General features: G+C 44.0%; 1 protein-coding gene across 2 annotated transcripts in view; it reads right to left on the bottom strand.

Moving 5' to 3' along the window:
- Positions 1-13,646, bottom strand: part of NALCN (sodium leak channel, non-selective) — a 3,431,684-nt gene that overhangs the window by 540,106 nt on the left and 2,877,932 nt on the right. For both annotated transcript variants that reach the window (XM_069637002.1, XM_069637001.1), the window contains one exon: positions 8,564-8,637. In XM_069637002.1, the coding sequence (XP_069493103.1) occupies positions 8,564-8,637 (74 nt within the window). The remainder of the gene's footprint in view (positions 1-8,563; positions 8,638-13,646) is intronic.

Below are 13,646 nucleotides of genomic sequence, written 5' to 3'. Positions count from 1 at the left end.
AATTAAGGTTAGCACAGAGAAAGAAGCCTGTTATGAGTTTTGTTTTAGACACCAGGGCACACTAGTGCCCTTAGCTGATATGTTTAGTTAAGATCAGGGTAGTTTTATGTTGTGTTCAGGTGCCATTTGGAGGTGCACATAACATACATTCTGCATGGTCCCTGCCTCACAAGCTATCACTCGCGCTCAAAGCAACGCTTGTGAACACTATCTTCTCCACTCTTTCTGCTGACTGCTTTGCCTCCAAAATCCTCAAAATAGATGACACACTAACTGACCTCTTCCATCCTCCTCATCCTCCTTCTTTCACCACCCAATACCCACATGCTGACCTGTTTCTTGTCCTTCTCATCTACCATATATGTGTTCCCACTCACCCTTCCACACTTCAGACAGTTCAGAAACTGTTATTTCTAACCTGCCCCTTTTGCCCTGTCATCTTAATCTTGCCCTTTCATTTGGGGATCCTTCCAGCCTGATTCAAGGTGGGCACCTTTATCCTCATCTCAAGGAAACTAACGGCTGATGCCAATTGTATTTATTTATTTTATTTATTGTGCATTTACACCTTAAGTACATTGTGTTTCAAAGCGCTCGCAGGGCAACAGGGAAGGAACATGAGATTAAAAAGAGTTAAAACACTGAAGGATAAATACAGGCCTACTAAGCCTTGTGAGGATTCAGAACGTACAAGTGCAGAGAGAAGAGAGGGGAAGATGGAATGGGGGGTAAGTGCTAGGAATGCCTGTGCTCGTGAGTGAGTGGCACATGTAAGTGCCCAGTGGAGGGAGTGCTAGGGAGAGGTCAGCTTCCAATAAATAGGTAAGTGCAGGCCTACGGTGGCATAGGCCAGTGGCAAGTGCTGGCAGTGGGCAGAGGCTCAAGGTGTTTGGGCGTTGGAGGCTAGGGCCCAGGAGGACACATAAGGGTCCTGTTCACCAATCTCAGCAATTGTGGGATTAGCACAGATGGAAGGAAGGGAAGGAGGAGGTGGAAAGGAAAGTCTTGAGGAGCTTCTGGAATTTGAGGAGATCTGGTTTAAGATGGAGAGGAAGGAGGAGGATGTTCTATAAGAGGTAGCCCGCTGATGAAAGAGATCGGCCCCCAGCCCTCTGTTTAGCGAAGCACTTGACACACAGACACATGGTGCAAGAGGAGCGTAAAGATCTAGAGGGAGAGCATTTAGTAAGAGCAAGTTGTAGGTAGCGTGGACCCCGGCTGCACACAGCCTTATGGATGATGCAGAGGGGGAGTTTTTAGGGTTGGAGAGATGAGGTCCCTGGGCTTGAGGCCAAGGATAAGTCTTGCTGCCCTATTCTGGATTAGCTGGAGGGGTCGTAGAGAGGAAGAGGGTAGATTCAGGAAAAGGCTATTGCAGTAGTCTAGCCTAGAGAGAACCAGAGCTCTGGAGAAATTGAGTTTCTGGAGGAAAGTGAGAAAAGGGAGAATTCCTTTGAGAAGGAAGAGTTGAAAGTGGGACTTCTTGGCAAGGTCCTGAATGTGAGGGAGGAAGGAAGGGGAGGAGTCAAAGATGACTCCAAGGTTTCTGGCTTCGGATGAAGGAGATGGGGGAGAGGCCATAGAAGATGGCCAGAGTGAGGGAAAGGAAGAGCGAGCAAGTGTCCAATTAGGAAGGAGCTCAGTCTTGCTGGTGTTAAGGCAGAGATCATTGGAAGTGCACTAGGGCTGGATGGCAGATAGGCAGTCTGGAATGATGGAAGAGGTAAGGAGAAGATCAGAAGGAAGTTTGAAGAAGAGTTGTTTGTCATCTGCGTAACCCTGGAAGTTAGGAGAGAAAGTGGAAATGAGGTGTGCTAGTGGAGCAAGGTAGGTGTTAAAGAGCCAGGAAGAGAGTTTGGAGCCCTGGGGGACACCGCAGGTGGAGAAAGAGGTAGGGGAGGAGAAAGTGCCCAGAATTACCTGGGATGGATGGTCACTGGGAAAGAAGGTCAGCCAATCCAGTGCCGGCTCAGAGATCCCCAGGGTATTATGGTGCCATTTTATGAGGATGGAGTGGCTAACTGTGTCAAAGGCAGACAAGAGGTCAAGTACAATGAGGACAGCTGGAGAGCTGGAATCCGGAGATGCAAACAGTTCCTCACAGGTGTTCAGAAGAGCAGTTTGCGTGCCTCTGGATGCTCGGAATCCAGATTGGTGGTCGTGGAGGCAACCAACAAGTTCATTGTGTGAGGTAAATTGGGGCAAAGCCATCTTCTCCAAGAGTTTCTGAGGAAGAGCGTGATAGATATAGGGTGGTAGTTGCCTGGCCAAGTTGGCTGCCAACGACCAGCCTGTCTCCTTTTACCTTCCCCAATACTCCAAGGCTTTCGGCAGTGTGGACTTCAGCCTTACCCCACCTATTGGAGGTCAGTGGACCACTGAGCCTCGTCAATGTGGATTACACTGCTAATTTTAACATTTCTCTTCTACTGGCTCTTTCACATCTTGGTTTTATATACATTATAATTACTTGAATTGCCTCCTTCCTGAGTGACCACTCCATCTACGTCTCTTGGAACACTAGTACCTTATCTGTCAGGTTGTCGCCCCTCAAGGCTCAGCCCTATGTCCTCTCCTCTTCACACTTTCCATCCCTTTGCTTTGCAAACTGATCTCCCCGTTAGCTTCCGAAGTAATCTCCTGGCTGATGATACCCGTAGCCTCTTGTCCTCCCCCTCTTTCACCTCAGAGTCATCCTGTAGAATTGATGAGTACCATCTGTGAATGATGGGCATGTGACCTGCTGCTAAACTCTTACAAAATTAAATTACTCTGTCTCCTGGTCACTAACGGCACACCCATGCCCCTCTCCTTTATCTTTGTCCTAGATCATCTCACACAATCAGCCAGAGGTCACAATCCTTAAGCCATCTTGGATAGACTTCTCCAGCAGACTGGTTTTGCTGCCTGGTAAAACCATCAAAGCATCTGAGACCGCACTTCTCGTGCTAATAAATCTCGAATCTCATCTCTTGTTATCAGGATAACTTTTCCAGCCTGCTCTTGGGAGTCTCCCTACTTCTTTTCCCACCTTGAAAAAGTATTGAACCTTTCCACCCACACTCTCTTTAGCCTCCGGTAGTCATGACACATTTCTGTTTACCACCGCTGTGGATGTTAGCTTTTTATTTGCAAAGAGTACCTCTTCAAATGCCTCCTGCTGGTCTTTAAAACTGTCCATGAGAAAGTGCCATTCATCAGGCCTACTCTATCTCCCACTCTTCTCCATCCTGCACTCATTAATCGCAAACCACATTCAGCTTGACAGCTTCCTCCCCACTCTGTGCCACTTGCGTTATTTTTACCCTCCTGGCCCCCAACACTGGAACTCCTTAGCTCCTGATATAAAGAGCATCTCGTCTATGCCTGGTATGAGAATCATCCCCTTCCTCCCTAAGGAGGTGCACATGTTGCAGCAGGGGTAGACAGCAGGCCAGATACAAGAGGGACATTGAGACTCAGCACACTCGCAAGGGTGACCAGTGATTACGTTGCTGGAAAAAATAGTCATTAATAGATGGTGTTATTATAACTAATTTATTTATTAAAGAGGGTAAACAAAATCGAATCGAGGTTTGAATATCGAATTGCAGGGGGAAATGTCGAATTACAGGTGTACTTTTTATTGATTCAAAAATCATACTTAAAGTAAAGTTTTAAAAAATGTATAAATGGGAATGGGAAATAGAGGCTACAGGGGTAGCCAAGAGGGCGTTTGGGGGGTATCCGCCGTTTAAAGATATTTGTTAAGCTATTGTAGGTAGAATGTATTTTGGGTTAGTGCAATAATCTTTTACAAGCCTAAAACCTATTTTTCGCATTAGTGAAAGGGCCACTAGGTGGCACTGTGACACTATAGATCCGTATTGCTGTAGATATTGAGCTTGAGGAAAAAGGTTGCCATGCTTCTTTCTGAATCGTTTCTACTGAGTTTTGAGCAACAGGGCAGGGGTCATGGAGGGGTTCACCTCCCCTATGCTCTCCATTTCATTCAATAAGCTATGTGCTCTTCTGCTGCCTTTTCTATTGGCTGTGGGTGCAATGGAAGGTCTCTTCAAGATGGTCTCCTCTAATATGCCTCCCATTTTTTATTTATTTATTTAATGTTTTTTTTTTAATAACAAGCCTAATACTGTACCTGAGTTTGGTATCTAAGCCCAGATCCGGGTTTCAAACCTCTGTTGGTCTGCATAGTCTTGCTTCCAGGACCAGCGCGATTCTCAATCCACTCAATACCAGCATAGACACAGAGCTGCTCATGCTGGAGAGTGTCCTTTTTCCAATCCCTTCCCTAGCTATGGCGGTATTGGGTTTCTACTACCATCATGTACGTGCATGGTGGTAGATGTACAGTGCAAGGTACTGTATCGATCAGGGCAGGGATAGCCAGCCTTCATAGAGGTGGTGATGTCATATTAGCACCCGGCTCCGGGGAGCCAGCCAATCAGATTCTCGAGAATACCAGGCTGAATTCTACAATGCACACCCACCGTCCAGGGAAGCTCCATCCTTCTCCTACACACTCTGGGCTGCGGCTGCCTTTCCCCGCTCAGTCACCCTTTTCTGCGCTGCCCCTTCCCCACTCCCTTCTTTTGCTTCGGCCTGCCAGCTCAGGCTAGCAGGCTGTTACAGGCCATGTAAACCCCCTAGCACTATATTAAGGTTCACAGACTGGCTCCATCGTTCCTTATTGTTAAACATGCCAGGAAACCCTGTCTAGATAGCTGGGCTGTGGACCTATATTGTGGCCTGTCCTATACCAAGGTTAGGGATTCTGGCCTCAGCATAAGTATCTTCCCATTCCCTTGCCAGGTTGTATGCTCTGGGACATTTTGAAGGGCACTCTCTGAATTTGGGTTAAAATCAACAAAATTGGGGAAGGCAATGAAATGCATTTTGGCTACTGCAGAGAGCTTCTTATTTTATCCCCCTTGACCACTGTCGCACTCTAAAAATATGAGTGCAACAGCCGTGAAGGAAATACAATACAAGTGCTACTAATGCCTATGTAACTCCCAAAGCTAACTGAACCATAGGGTTGGGTGGCACTAGAGCGTAAAAGAACGGACACATGCTTATAGGAGCGGATGTGGCAAGCTCGAGGAGAACTGGGAAGGCAGGGCCTAAGTCTTACCGAAACCCATGTTCAAGCACACATCTGCACTTAATCCCTGTGTTTCCCCCCCCCCCTCAGTGGAAGCTTCAGGTGGCATGACTTTGAGATGTAGTGTGCCTTTCAAGGCGGCTCCTTGTATACCTGCAAGCTGCTGGCTCTACTGGCATCAGTCTCAAAGATTCAGCTTTCTTTAGTTATCCACCACCTTTGGCCCTAAACAATTGGCCAGGCTGCGCCGCAGAATTGCCATAATTATTCCACCAATCATGGTTGCAGCACCAGTCTGTGGAGCACGTGGTGCGGCATGCCACCCCGTAGGCAATAACTCTTTTGCCTCCTGTGGTACTGCTCTAAAATCTGGGTGCTGGTTGCGCGCGCGCGCACACACACACACACACATTTTTGGCAAGCACTGTACCGGGTTTTCTTAAATGGATCATTTTTGCATTTGGACATTGGGGCAGGATATATTTCTGCAAGAGGTGCAGCATAGCACATGGAAAACAAGCTATATGTTGGGAAATCCAGAAGCCAGACACACCGTCTATAGCAATGGGGCTAGAGCCGTGTGCCACACACAAGGAAGGCAGTCAGTCATTGTGGGGCCTCTCTTTAAAGCCAACCTCTCCCTCTAAGGGTATGCACGCTTATTATGCAAATCTATGCAAAAAGGACAAGCATACTCGTCCTTGGCACATAAGGGGTTAAAAAAACAGGCACGCATTCTGAAGCACATAACATGAGTACATCTACCTCAATCAAAAATACAAAGTGCTTTTTCTAACACAGTTCTAATGCAACTCTTGATGACTGTGATCTATAGTGTATCATGTATGTTCAAACATCGTGTTATGTCCACATACGCATTTGCCATCTGTGCACGGAGGACAGCCTCCAGCTAGGCCCCCGAGGGGCATTCTCCCCAGGGGTTCACAAGCCATGCTCAGGATGAATCTCTGGTCAGTTAACAGAAGGTTACATGCATGACGCATGCATGCATTGGCCACCTTCCTGGTAACGTCAGCTCGTGATCTTTGCTCAGAGTTGTCCGGTATGGGCGGGGGCGGTAATGCGCCATCTCGGAGACTTATGCCTTTGACATTTAAGGCGACGTTCATGGCGCCATTTGAAACACTCAAACCTTCCAAGAAGAACCTTGAGTAACATTTCTGCGAAACATCATGTCGGCGTGCTCTCTATCACACCTAAACAGCTATGTTATTATTTGTGGGAAGGACATTTGTTCCAGCTCCTTAACCACCCACGTTAATGCACCTTCGAGTATGTGCACATAAAGTAGGAGGTTACTGTGAACTTTCAGAGGTAAACACAAATGGGTCGTTTTGTGTATGTTCGCCTCTTTCTGTCATCAAACAACCAAATGCAAGATTTTCAATCTTTCACCGATAACAAAAATGCATTCTAACACGTACTTATTGCAAGCATTGAGGGCCATAGAGGCATTTGCCGCTGGACGGCGTCAATCGCAGCCCATTTATGTGGTGTCCTCCAGCAGTCAAAGGTCGCGGGTCATGCTGCATAACGTGCTCATCCTGCTTCCTCTGGATGCATGTATAGTCTTCAAGGTAAGCTGCTCGGTGTATATTTAAAGCCCTGATGCAAGGTAAACCGTTATATCCGACTAGGGGCTTCCCACGTGACACAGAGCATTGACGTCTGAGCCTGGAACTCCTCAGAGCAATAAAGGAAGGACTCAAAAGTGGCTCTTATGTTGTCCTGCACCTAGTTCAGGGAACTCGCTGCCAGTAATGCTTTATCTTGGTCGCTCTGGAATTGTCAGCCCCTGAAGTAAATACTACTTCTCTTAACCCTTTCTAACATATTGTGATTTTTGAGAGTTAGGAGTATGAAATCATGTGCAACGTATTGCCCAAGACTCTTTGCATTTCAGGTGATTGCTGTGCTTTTCCTTTTTATGTTGTTTTACTTAGAATGTTAATATGAATTCTCTTTGTACATCCTTGATAGGATTCATTTTTAATATACCCAGCGCCGCGCGTCACCTAGTTGAGCCAGGTTTGTGCTTAATGAAGCATGATCATTAAAATAATGACCATTAGGACACGCTTTTCATACGCACCGGTCCTCTACAATGCCTGTCGCCCAGTGAGAGATGCAGTGCTACCGGCACCTCTGTAATGGTGCTACCGGAACGCAAGCCTGCCATTTGCAAGGGGACCTGCGCTCTTACACGAGAGAGGCGGCCCTTTCATCACCACTGCAAAGCCCGGTGGAGGGCTGCAGATATAGTCACATAGATGAAGTGGTCACAGATGCTGCTTCGCATCAAAGTGTCCCCAGAACCATGCTAACACCTCTACCATAGGCCCTGCCTAAGGTCACATGATGCAGATCAAAATGACTGACCAATATGGTGTACTTCCTGTTGGAGGGGCTATACTCTTGTGAATGTTCTGTAATGAGACATGCATCCGGGTGCAGCCACGCAACACCAATGATGTGAGGAGGACTGATTCCAAGTCAAATGCATAGATCAGCAGACCCATGTTCTGCTGTAATCGGGTTATGACATTGCAACTCAGCTGCTGAGGGGGAGCACCCTGATTAGGGATCCCACATTTTAGATCAAATGTAGGATAGCCAACATTATGCGCGGACAGAGCTGAGCCTCTGGTAGGGGTGTCTCTGCAAGACTCCCCATGCACCCCTACCAGAGGCTCAGCACTGGAAGTACATAAGGTAGGCCCATATATGTTTTGATATATTGTATGTTTTTTTATCATATATTTATGTTGAGATATTTTTGCTTTCTTCATTTTGACCATAGTTATTTTCAGTACAAGTTGTTTTTACCTCTTCATTTTCAGTATTTCTACCTTTTTGCAGGGGTGTTTTCACTGTGTACCGAAGGTTATGTGCTGGTGCCCCAACTCACAGAGCTAGCGCAGTGGCCTCACCTAGTCCTCTCCCTGAGTGGAGAGTGCAGAGCTACCTTAGGACCCTCCTGCAACTTTCTCCAATGACCCTCTTTACAGGAGACCACAGTGCAAAAGCCCCAAAACTATCTAGTTTGGATGGAGCTAAGCAACCCAGAGAATGTTACAGAATGGATTATGCTCTGGCGATGCAGGGTCTGCCTGCATGAGGATTTATCAGGAAAAAAACAGGGAATGCTCCTCCCTGAATCTGTTGGTATCCCAAGATTTGGATTTGGAATTACAGAAGGCTTCACGGGGCTCCTCCCTCAATACCACACTATTACGACTTCATAAACATCAGGGAAAAATATGTCAGTCCTGGCTTGTGTGAGACGATCACATTTGGTAGTCCAACCTATGGTGTTGTAGATGCTAATGTTTGAAGCGCTTTACACAATACAATACAACGTACTATAAACATGGAAGAAATCCCATAATTTACCATTGCATGTCTTACTGAAACTTTACAAATTGTTATTGTTCTTACCTGAGTATTTTATTGACAGCAGTTTCTTTTTCCAGAAGGTTCCTAGCTCTGATGCTGAACACTGATTTACGAAGCTGCAAAAAACAAAAACATGACTACTGGTATCATGGTTTCTTGACTGGTGCCTCTGTAGACCAAACCAAACAAACTGACAAATCGGTTCTGCATCAAACCATCATACTGTGTTGACCAAAACGCCATTGCTATTTGTACGATGCAGCAACACATCTCAAACGTAGACTATGTTTTCTTGCGATGCACTCATTCGTAGTCGTGAACACATTGGTGTCTTTAAACCTTTGATATGTAAAAAACACTTTGGGTGGGCCAGAATTTGGAGCAACATATTATTTGATTCCAGTGAGTTTATTTCTTAATAAAAATAGATTTTCATTCAAGTTTGTTGGAAAGGCCGCCTGCCCACACATTCTTCAAAATGCTTGTTTCTCCACTCTTATTTAATACATTGAGGGCCACATTATGCTAATGGTGTTAGTGGTAAAAATTAGTTTTTTTGTAAATATAAATAAATCAAATTAAAATAAAAAATACAAAACATACATTCCAATAAAAAATTAAAAAAACTTGATTATGAGTTGGGATTGAATGTACACTACATACATTACATAGACAGTATGTGGGTTAAATATGAGTAATCAGCCCCTTGCAGTGCTTTCTATATACCTCATGTGGTAGCTATGCCATGCAATCCCAATTCGTAATTAGGTGAAATTTTGAAAATAGAAGATATTTAAAATATCTGATGTGATTACATTTACCTCTATAAGTATAAGACGCTCCTGATGGTATAATTCCTGCAAAAAAGAAGTGCATTTCCCCTTATAGTGTATTTAGTGCACATTGCCTGGGATTAGTCGAGCCACCTTTAGGTGAAGTCTGTATCTCTCTGGTAGACCTTAGGGTCTGGAGTAACTGAGTGACTGTCATCTTGCAAAGTGTTCAAATGTCAAAATGCAGAATCCCCATGGTCACCAAATACCAGGAAGAATAATGAAGAATCTGAAATGATCCCAAACTGCCACTCAACTCACAGACAAAAATTGATGCAGTTGAAAAGAAATATTTCAATGTTACAGTGGTAGATGAATTATTAAAACAAACAAAAAGTAGACAGTGCAATATTTTTGAACCTTTTAAAAGCTATGTCAACAAATGAATTGGCGTATAACCTCGATTTAAAACAGGATAGTAGGACAATTTACCAGATTTAAAAAGAAACCTAACCTAACATAATATTGTGGTTTTCAGTTTTTCAACAAAGAGTATGAAGTCCCCATGCCATCACTTGTGAAGACAAACAAAAACAGTAGTCCTTTTATCTTATAGCTTTGCAAGCAATACGGTGGTGTACTAGAACTGTATCTAAACTCATTCATATATGTATTCTTTAAATATACGATAAGTGTGATTCTAACTCCAAACCAAAGGGTGCGACTATTATCCAAGGTGGAGGGCACTGTACGGTTGTTTATTTAGCAATGGTGGAGACAGACCACCAGTTTCCGCTTGGACTCTCGAAATCCATATCTGGTCAACATCTATATGAGTGGCCTCCTGCTTGTAAAATATTCCTTAAGTGATATAACTCTTTCTTTCACTTAGCATCCTTTTAGGTGGGATATACACCTTTTAAATTCAAGTTATAAAATTGGCTGGAAAATCATTATCTTATCTTTGGGGAATTGCACGTTGTATTTTCAATTTTGCCTTCGACAAAAAGAATTTCGAGCAAAATAAGTGGATAATTATTTTGTACAGCTTTTTTAAAATAACTGTAAAATAAGGCTCTCATTGGTATCCATTTGAAAGACCGAGGTAGAAATGTTCAAGGGAGATAAGCCCGAAGATTACTTTTCCGAAATATTCTTCGGTCTATTCTCCCCTGAACATTTTTCCAACTTGGTCCACACCCCAACCTACACCCCCACCCGCACCCCAACCTACACCTCCACCCACACCCCTACCCAAACCCCCACCACACCCCCCACTTACTTTGCTGCCGACTCACTGGGTCCCTGCAACACCTGTTCCCTTTCACTTCTGTGATCGGAAACCGGCGCCACAGGGTCCTTTCCTTTTTTTTGGGGTGGCTGCTGGGCACACCCCCGCAACTCCCGCTCACAATATAGTGAGCAAGGGCAGCCTTCAGTACCAAATGCGTGATTTGGACGAACTTTTCAGCCATTTGGAAATTTTCGAACGGCCGAAATTCGCCCAAATCACACATTCAGCCTTTTCAAATCAGTCATTTTGCCCAATAGTTCACTCTAACTTTATTTGAAATAGTGTGATTACTTTTAGAATGTTTTACCAGTTAATTTCAACTGTATAAAAGGAAACAAAGGCTTTGGAATTTTAGAAAAAACGTTGATGTATGTTGAAAAAAGTTAGTATATTTTAGAGCCCTTTACTAGCTAATGTCAAATGTATGGGTTTAAAAATATTAGGAGCAAGTTGTAAAATATTAGTTTTCATTACTATATTGACATTGCTGTTTTGTAATGTAAATCTTTTCATTTGTTTAACAAAGGAAAAAAGAGCACTTATTGTATTTTTATACTTTTATATTGGCTATAAATGACAGTGTTTGAACAAAAACACTGCACAGATAATGATAGCAGTTCACGTTCTGGGATCTTTACAAATGGAAGAAGATGATGGGAGGAACAGTTTAGTGACAACATTAGTAAGAGAGAATATGGGTGAGGAAATAGACATAGGGGAAAATATGGGTTTAGGGGAGCCCAGATATAACCAAGTGGTGGAGGGGGAGTGGTTGGTGTTTTAAGGAAAGTCTGAATCTGCACATGGGTGCAGAGTAAAGGGGGGATAGGATGAGGAGGAAGGGGCAAGCTCCTGTATGGAGCATGTGTTGGGCAGGAGGGATGAGGAGTATAGGGAACCCAGTATCAGCTCTGAGGTTTCAGTATCATGAAATCCTCTGAAAATAAATCCCCATAATGTAGCTAAACCATCCTTCCCTGACATCGCCTTAATTCACTACAGTTAGAATAAAAACGCTTATCAAACCTCCAAGGCTCTCTAAAGCTGTGTGCCACATAAGATTTGGGGTTGTCACCTACAGAGCATCATGCATAGTTACATGCCCTCCTCTTTTCCATTTGATCAACTCAAGTTACCTAATCGCCTCACTGTAAACAACAATCTCCCACAGTGCCTCACTCTAGTGACCATTGCTTATTAATCTAACTTACCTCCCCTTCCATGGGAATTAACCCATGATCTCGTGGGTTATTTTCTATCCTTCAATATGTGGCACGTCACATTGATACTGGCTTCTCTCCTCCTGACCCTCCCAGCCACTCCCCCTAGCTTGGCCCTCCTTCTTCAATAAAAAGCTCTGAATCACACTTGTCAAGGAGTCACTAGTTCAGGAGTCTGATTGAAAGTTGAACGTAAGATCAAAGTAGGATTTGATAGAATACATAGGGATAGCGTGCACTGAAAACAAGAGCAGACCAAGAACAGGCTCCCAGGGCACATGACGGAAAGGGGAACGAGTATGTGAGCGGTTGCCAGCCCAAGATAGCAAATCAATGCTTTTTTGAAGACGTTAGCGGATAACCAGGAGATATCAGTGCCCTAGATAAGCAGAGATCATCACCATGGAACGTCCTGCCCTGTGAGGCAGGTGTGGATTTTGAACTTTGACAAGGGAACGGGTTATGGAGCAAAGTGTTTTGCTGGTCAGTTTTGGACAGAGGCGTGAGTACAGATGGTGATTGGGATGTCTTTGGGGTTTGCCATGTCTGGGAATGGCTTGACAACACAGCAGGGCACTTACACTCCTCCAATTCAAATTCTACATGTTTAGAAAAATGAAAAACGATACTTTTTCGATAAATCACACCGACGTAAATGATGTACTGTAGTGGCACATCTGCATACATCCATTCTACTCCTCCCACTGTACAAATCAAAACAGTTTGATCATGTAAAATACCAGACTATCCCATTGCATTCATTGTGTTCCATCATGTAATTCAATGACCAGTCTTGACTTGTATCCCACATTGTTGCAAACAGTCTACCGTGTTCCTTTACTGTCGGTGCACTTGTGAATTCTTCACAGCGAGGCACAGCTTCCAACAAATATACATTAAAACCCACATTACCTTTATAACTGGGGATATGTCTAATGGTAGATCTGTGCTTTTTTTTATATATATCATATTTATGGTGACCTATAATAGAACTGCATACTTTCCTACTTTGGTCCTTAGGCTACAGGGCACCTCCATCCCCAGATAATACTAATTATCAATATCCATCATGATTATGGCCATAGATCCTGCACGACACATTCATTTTCTATGTCTTCACCTCTATAAAGGGGAACATTATCACTATATGTATACACTCAAGTAGATAATGTAGTACCCACACCCTCCTTTGTCTTATTTAGACAATGCTAATGTTTTACCAACCTAGATGTTTGTATTGAAATAGTTATTGTCACTCTGATGTTGATTATCTAGCCTGTGCTTCTTATGGCACCAGTCGTCCTGATGTTAGCTCACTCCCGTCGCAACCCACTGTAAACAATGGGATAGGCGGTTGGTCCTGCCTCGTAACTATCCTGTTGACACTAATCAGCCAAATTGCCCCTGATGTTCATTCACTTAACATTTTGCTTAGTGTTATTATTTCCATCACTAGTTGAAAAAGATCTGAACCCCCGGTTTCTTAATGCCAGCACTGTATCCCGTCCCGTCATGTAACACAGGATCATGGGAACTGAGAGCCCATGGATTCATAGCATTGATTATGTCCTCTGCTCACTTTTACCTATCAGCCAATCAGCTAGAAGTTGCGGCAACAACCCATATGACAAAATCATGTACCTATGTGTGATGTCAGTGTGTAGCCTCCAGGCCTTATCTGATTACATTCTGCAGGTAATTCGCCATATTTGTATGTTCATTGCTATTGGAAAATAAATGCATTGGAACACATAAGCACAGTCTACTGGCTTACACTCTGGTGGCATGGGCTTGCATTTCACAACATCTAACAGTTTTGATTAATATATGGATGGTGT

The sequence above is a fragment of the Ambystoma mexicanum genome, chromosome 7p, assembly GCF_040938575.1.
Source record: "Ambystoma mexicanum isolate Mex_15411 chromosome 7p, UKY_AmexF1_1, whole genome shotgun sequence".
NCBI lineage: Eukaryota > Metazoa > Chordata > Amphibia > Caudata > Ambystomatidae > Ambystoma > Ambystoma mexicanum.
This window is presented reverse-complemented; position numbering and strand designations above follow the sequence as displayed.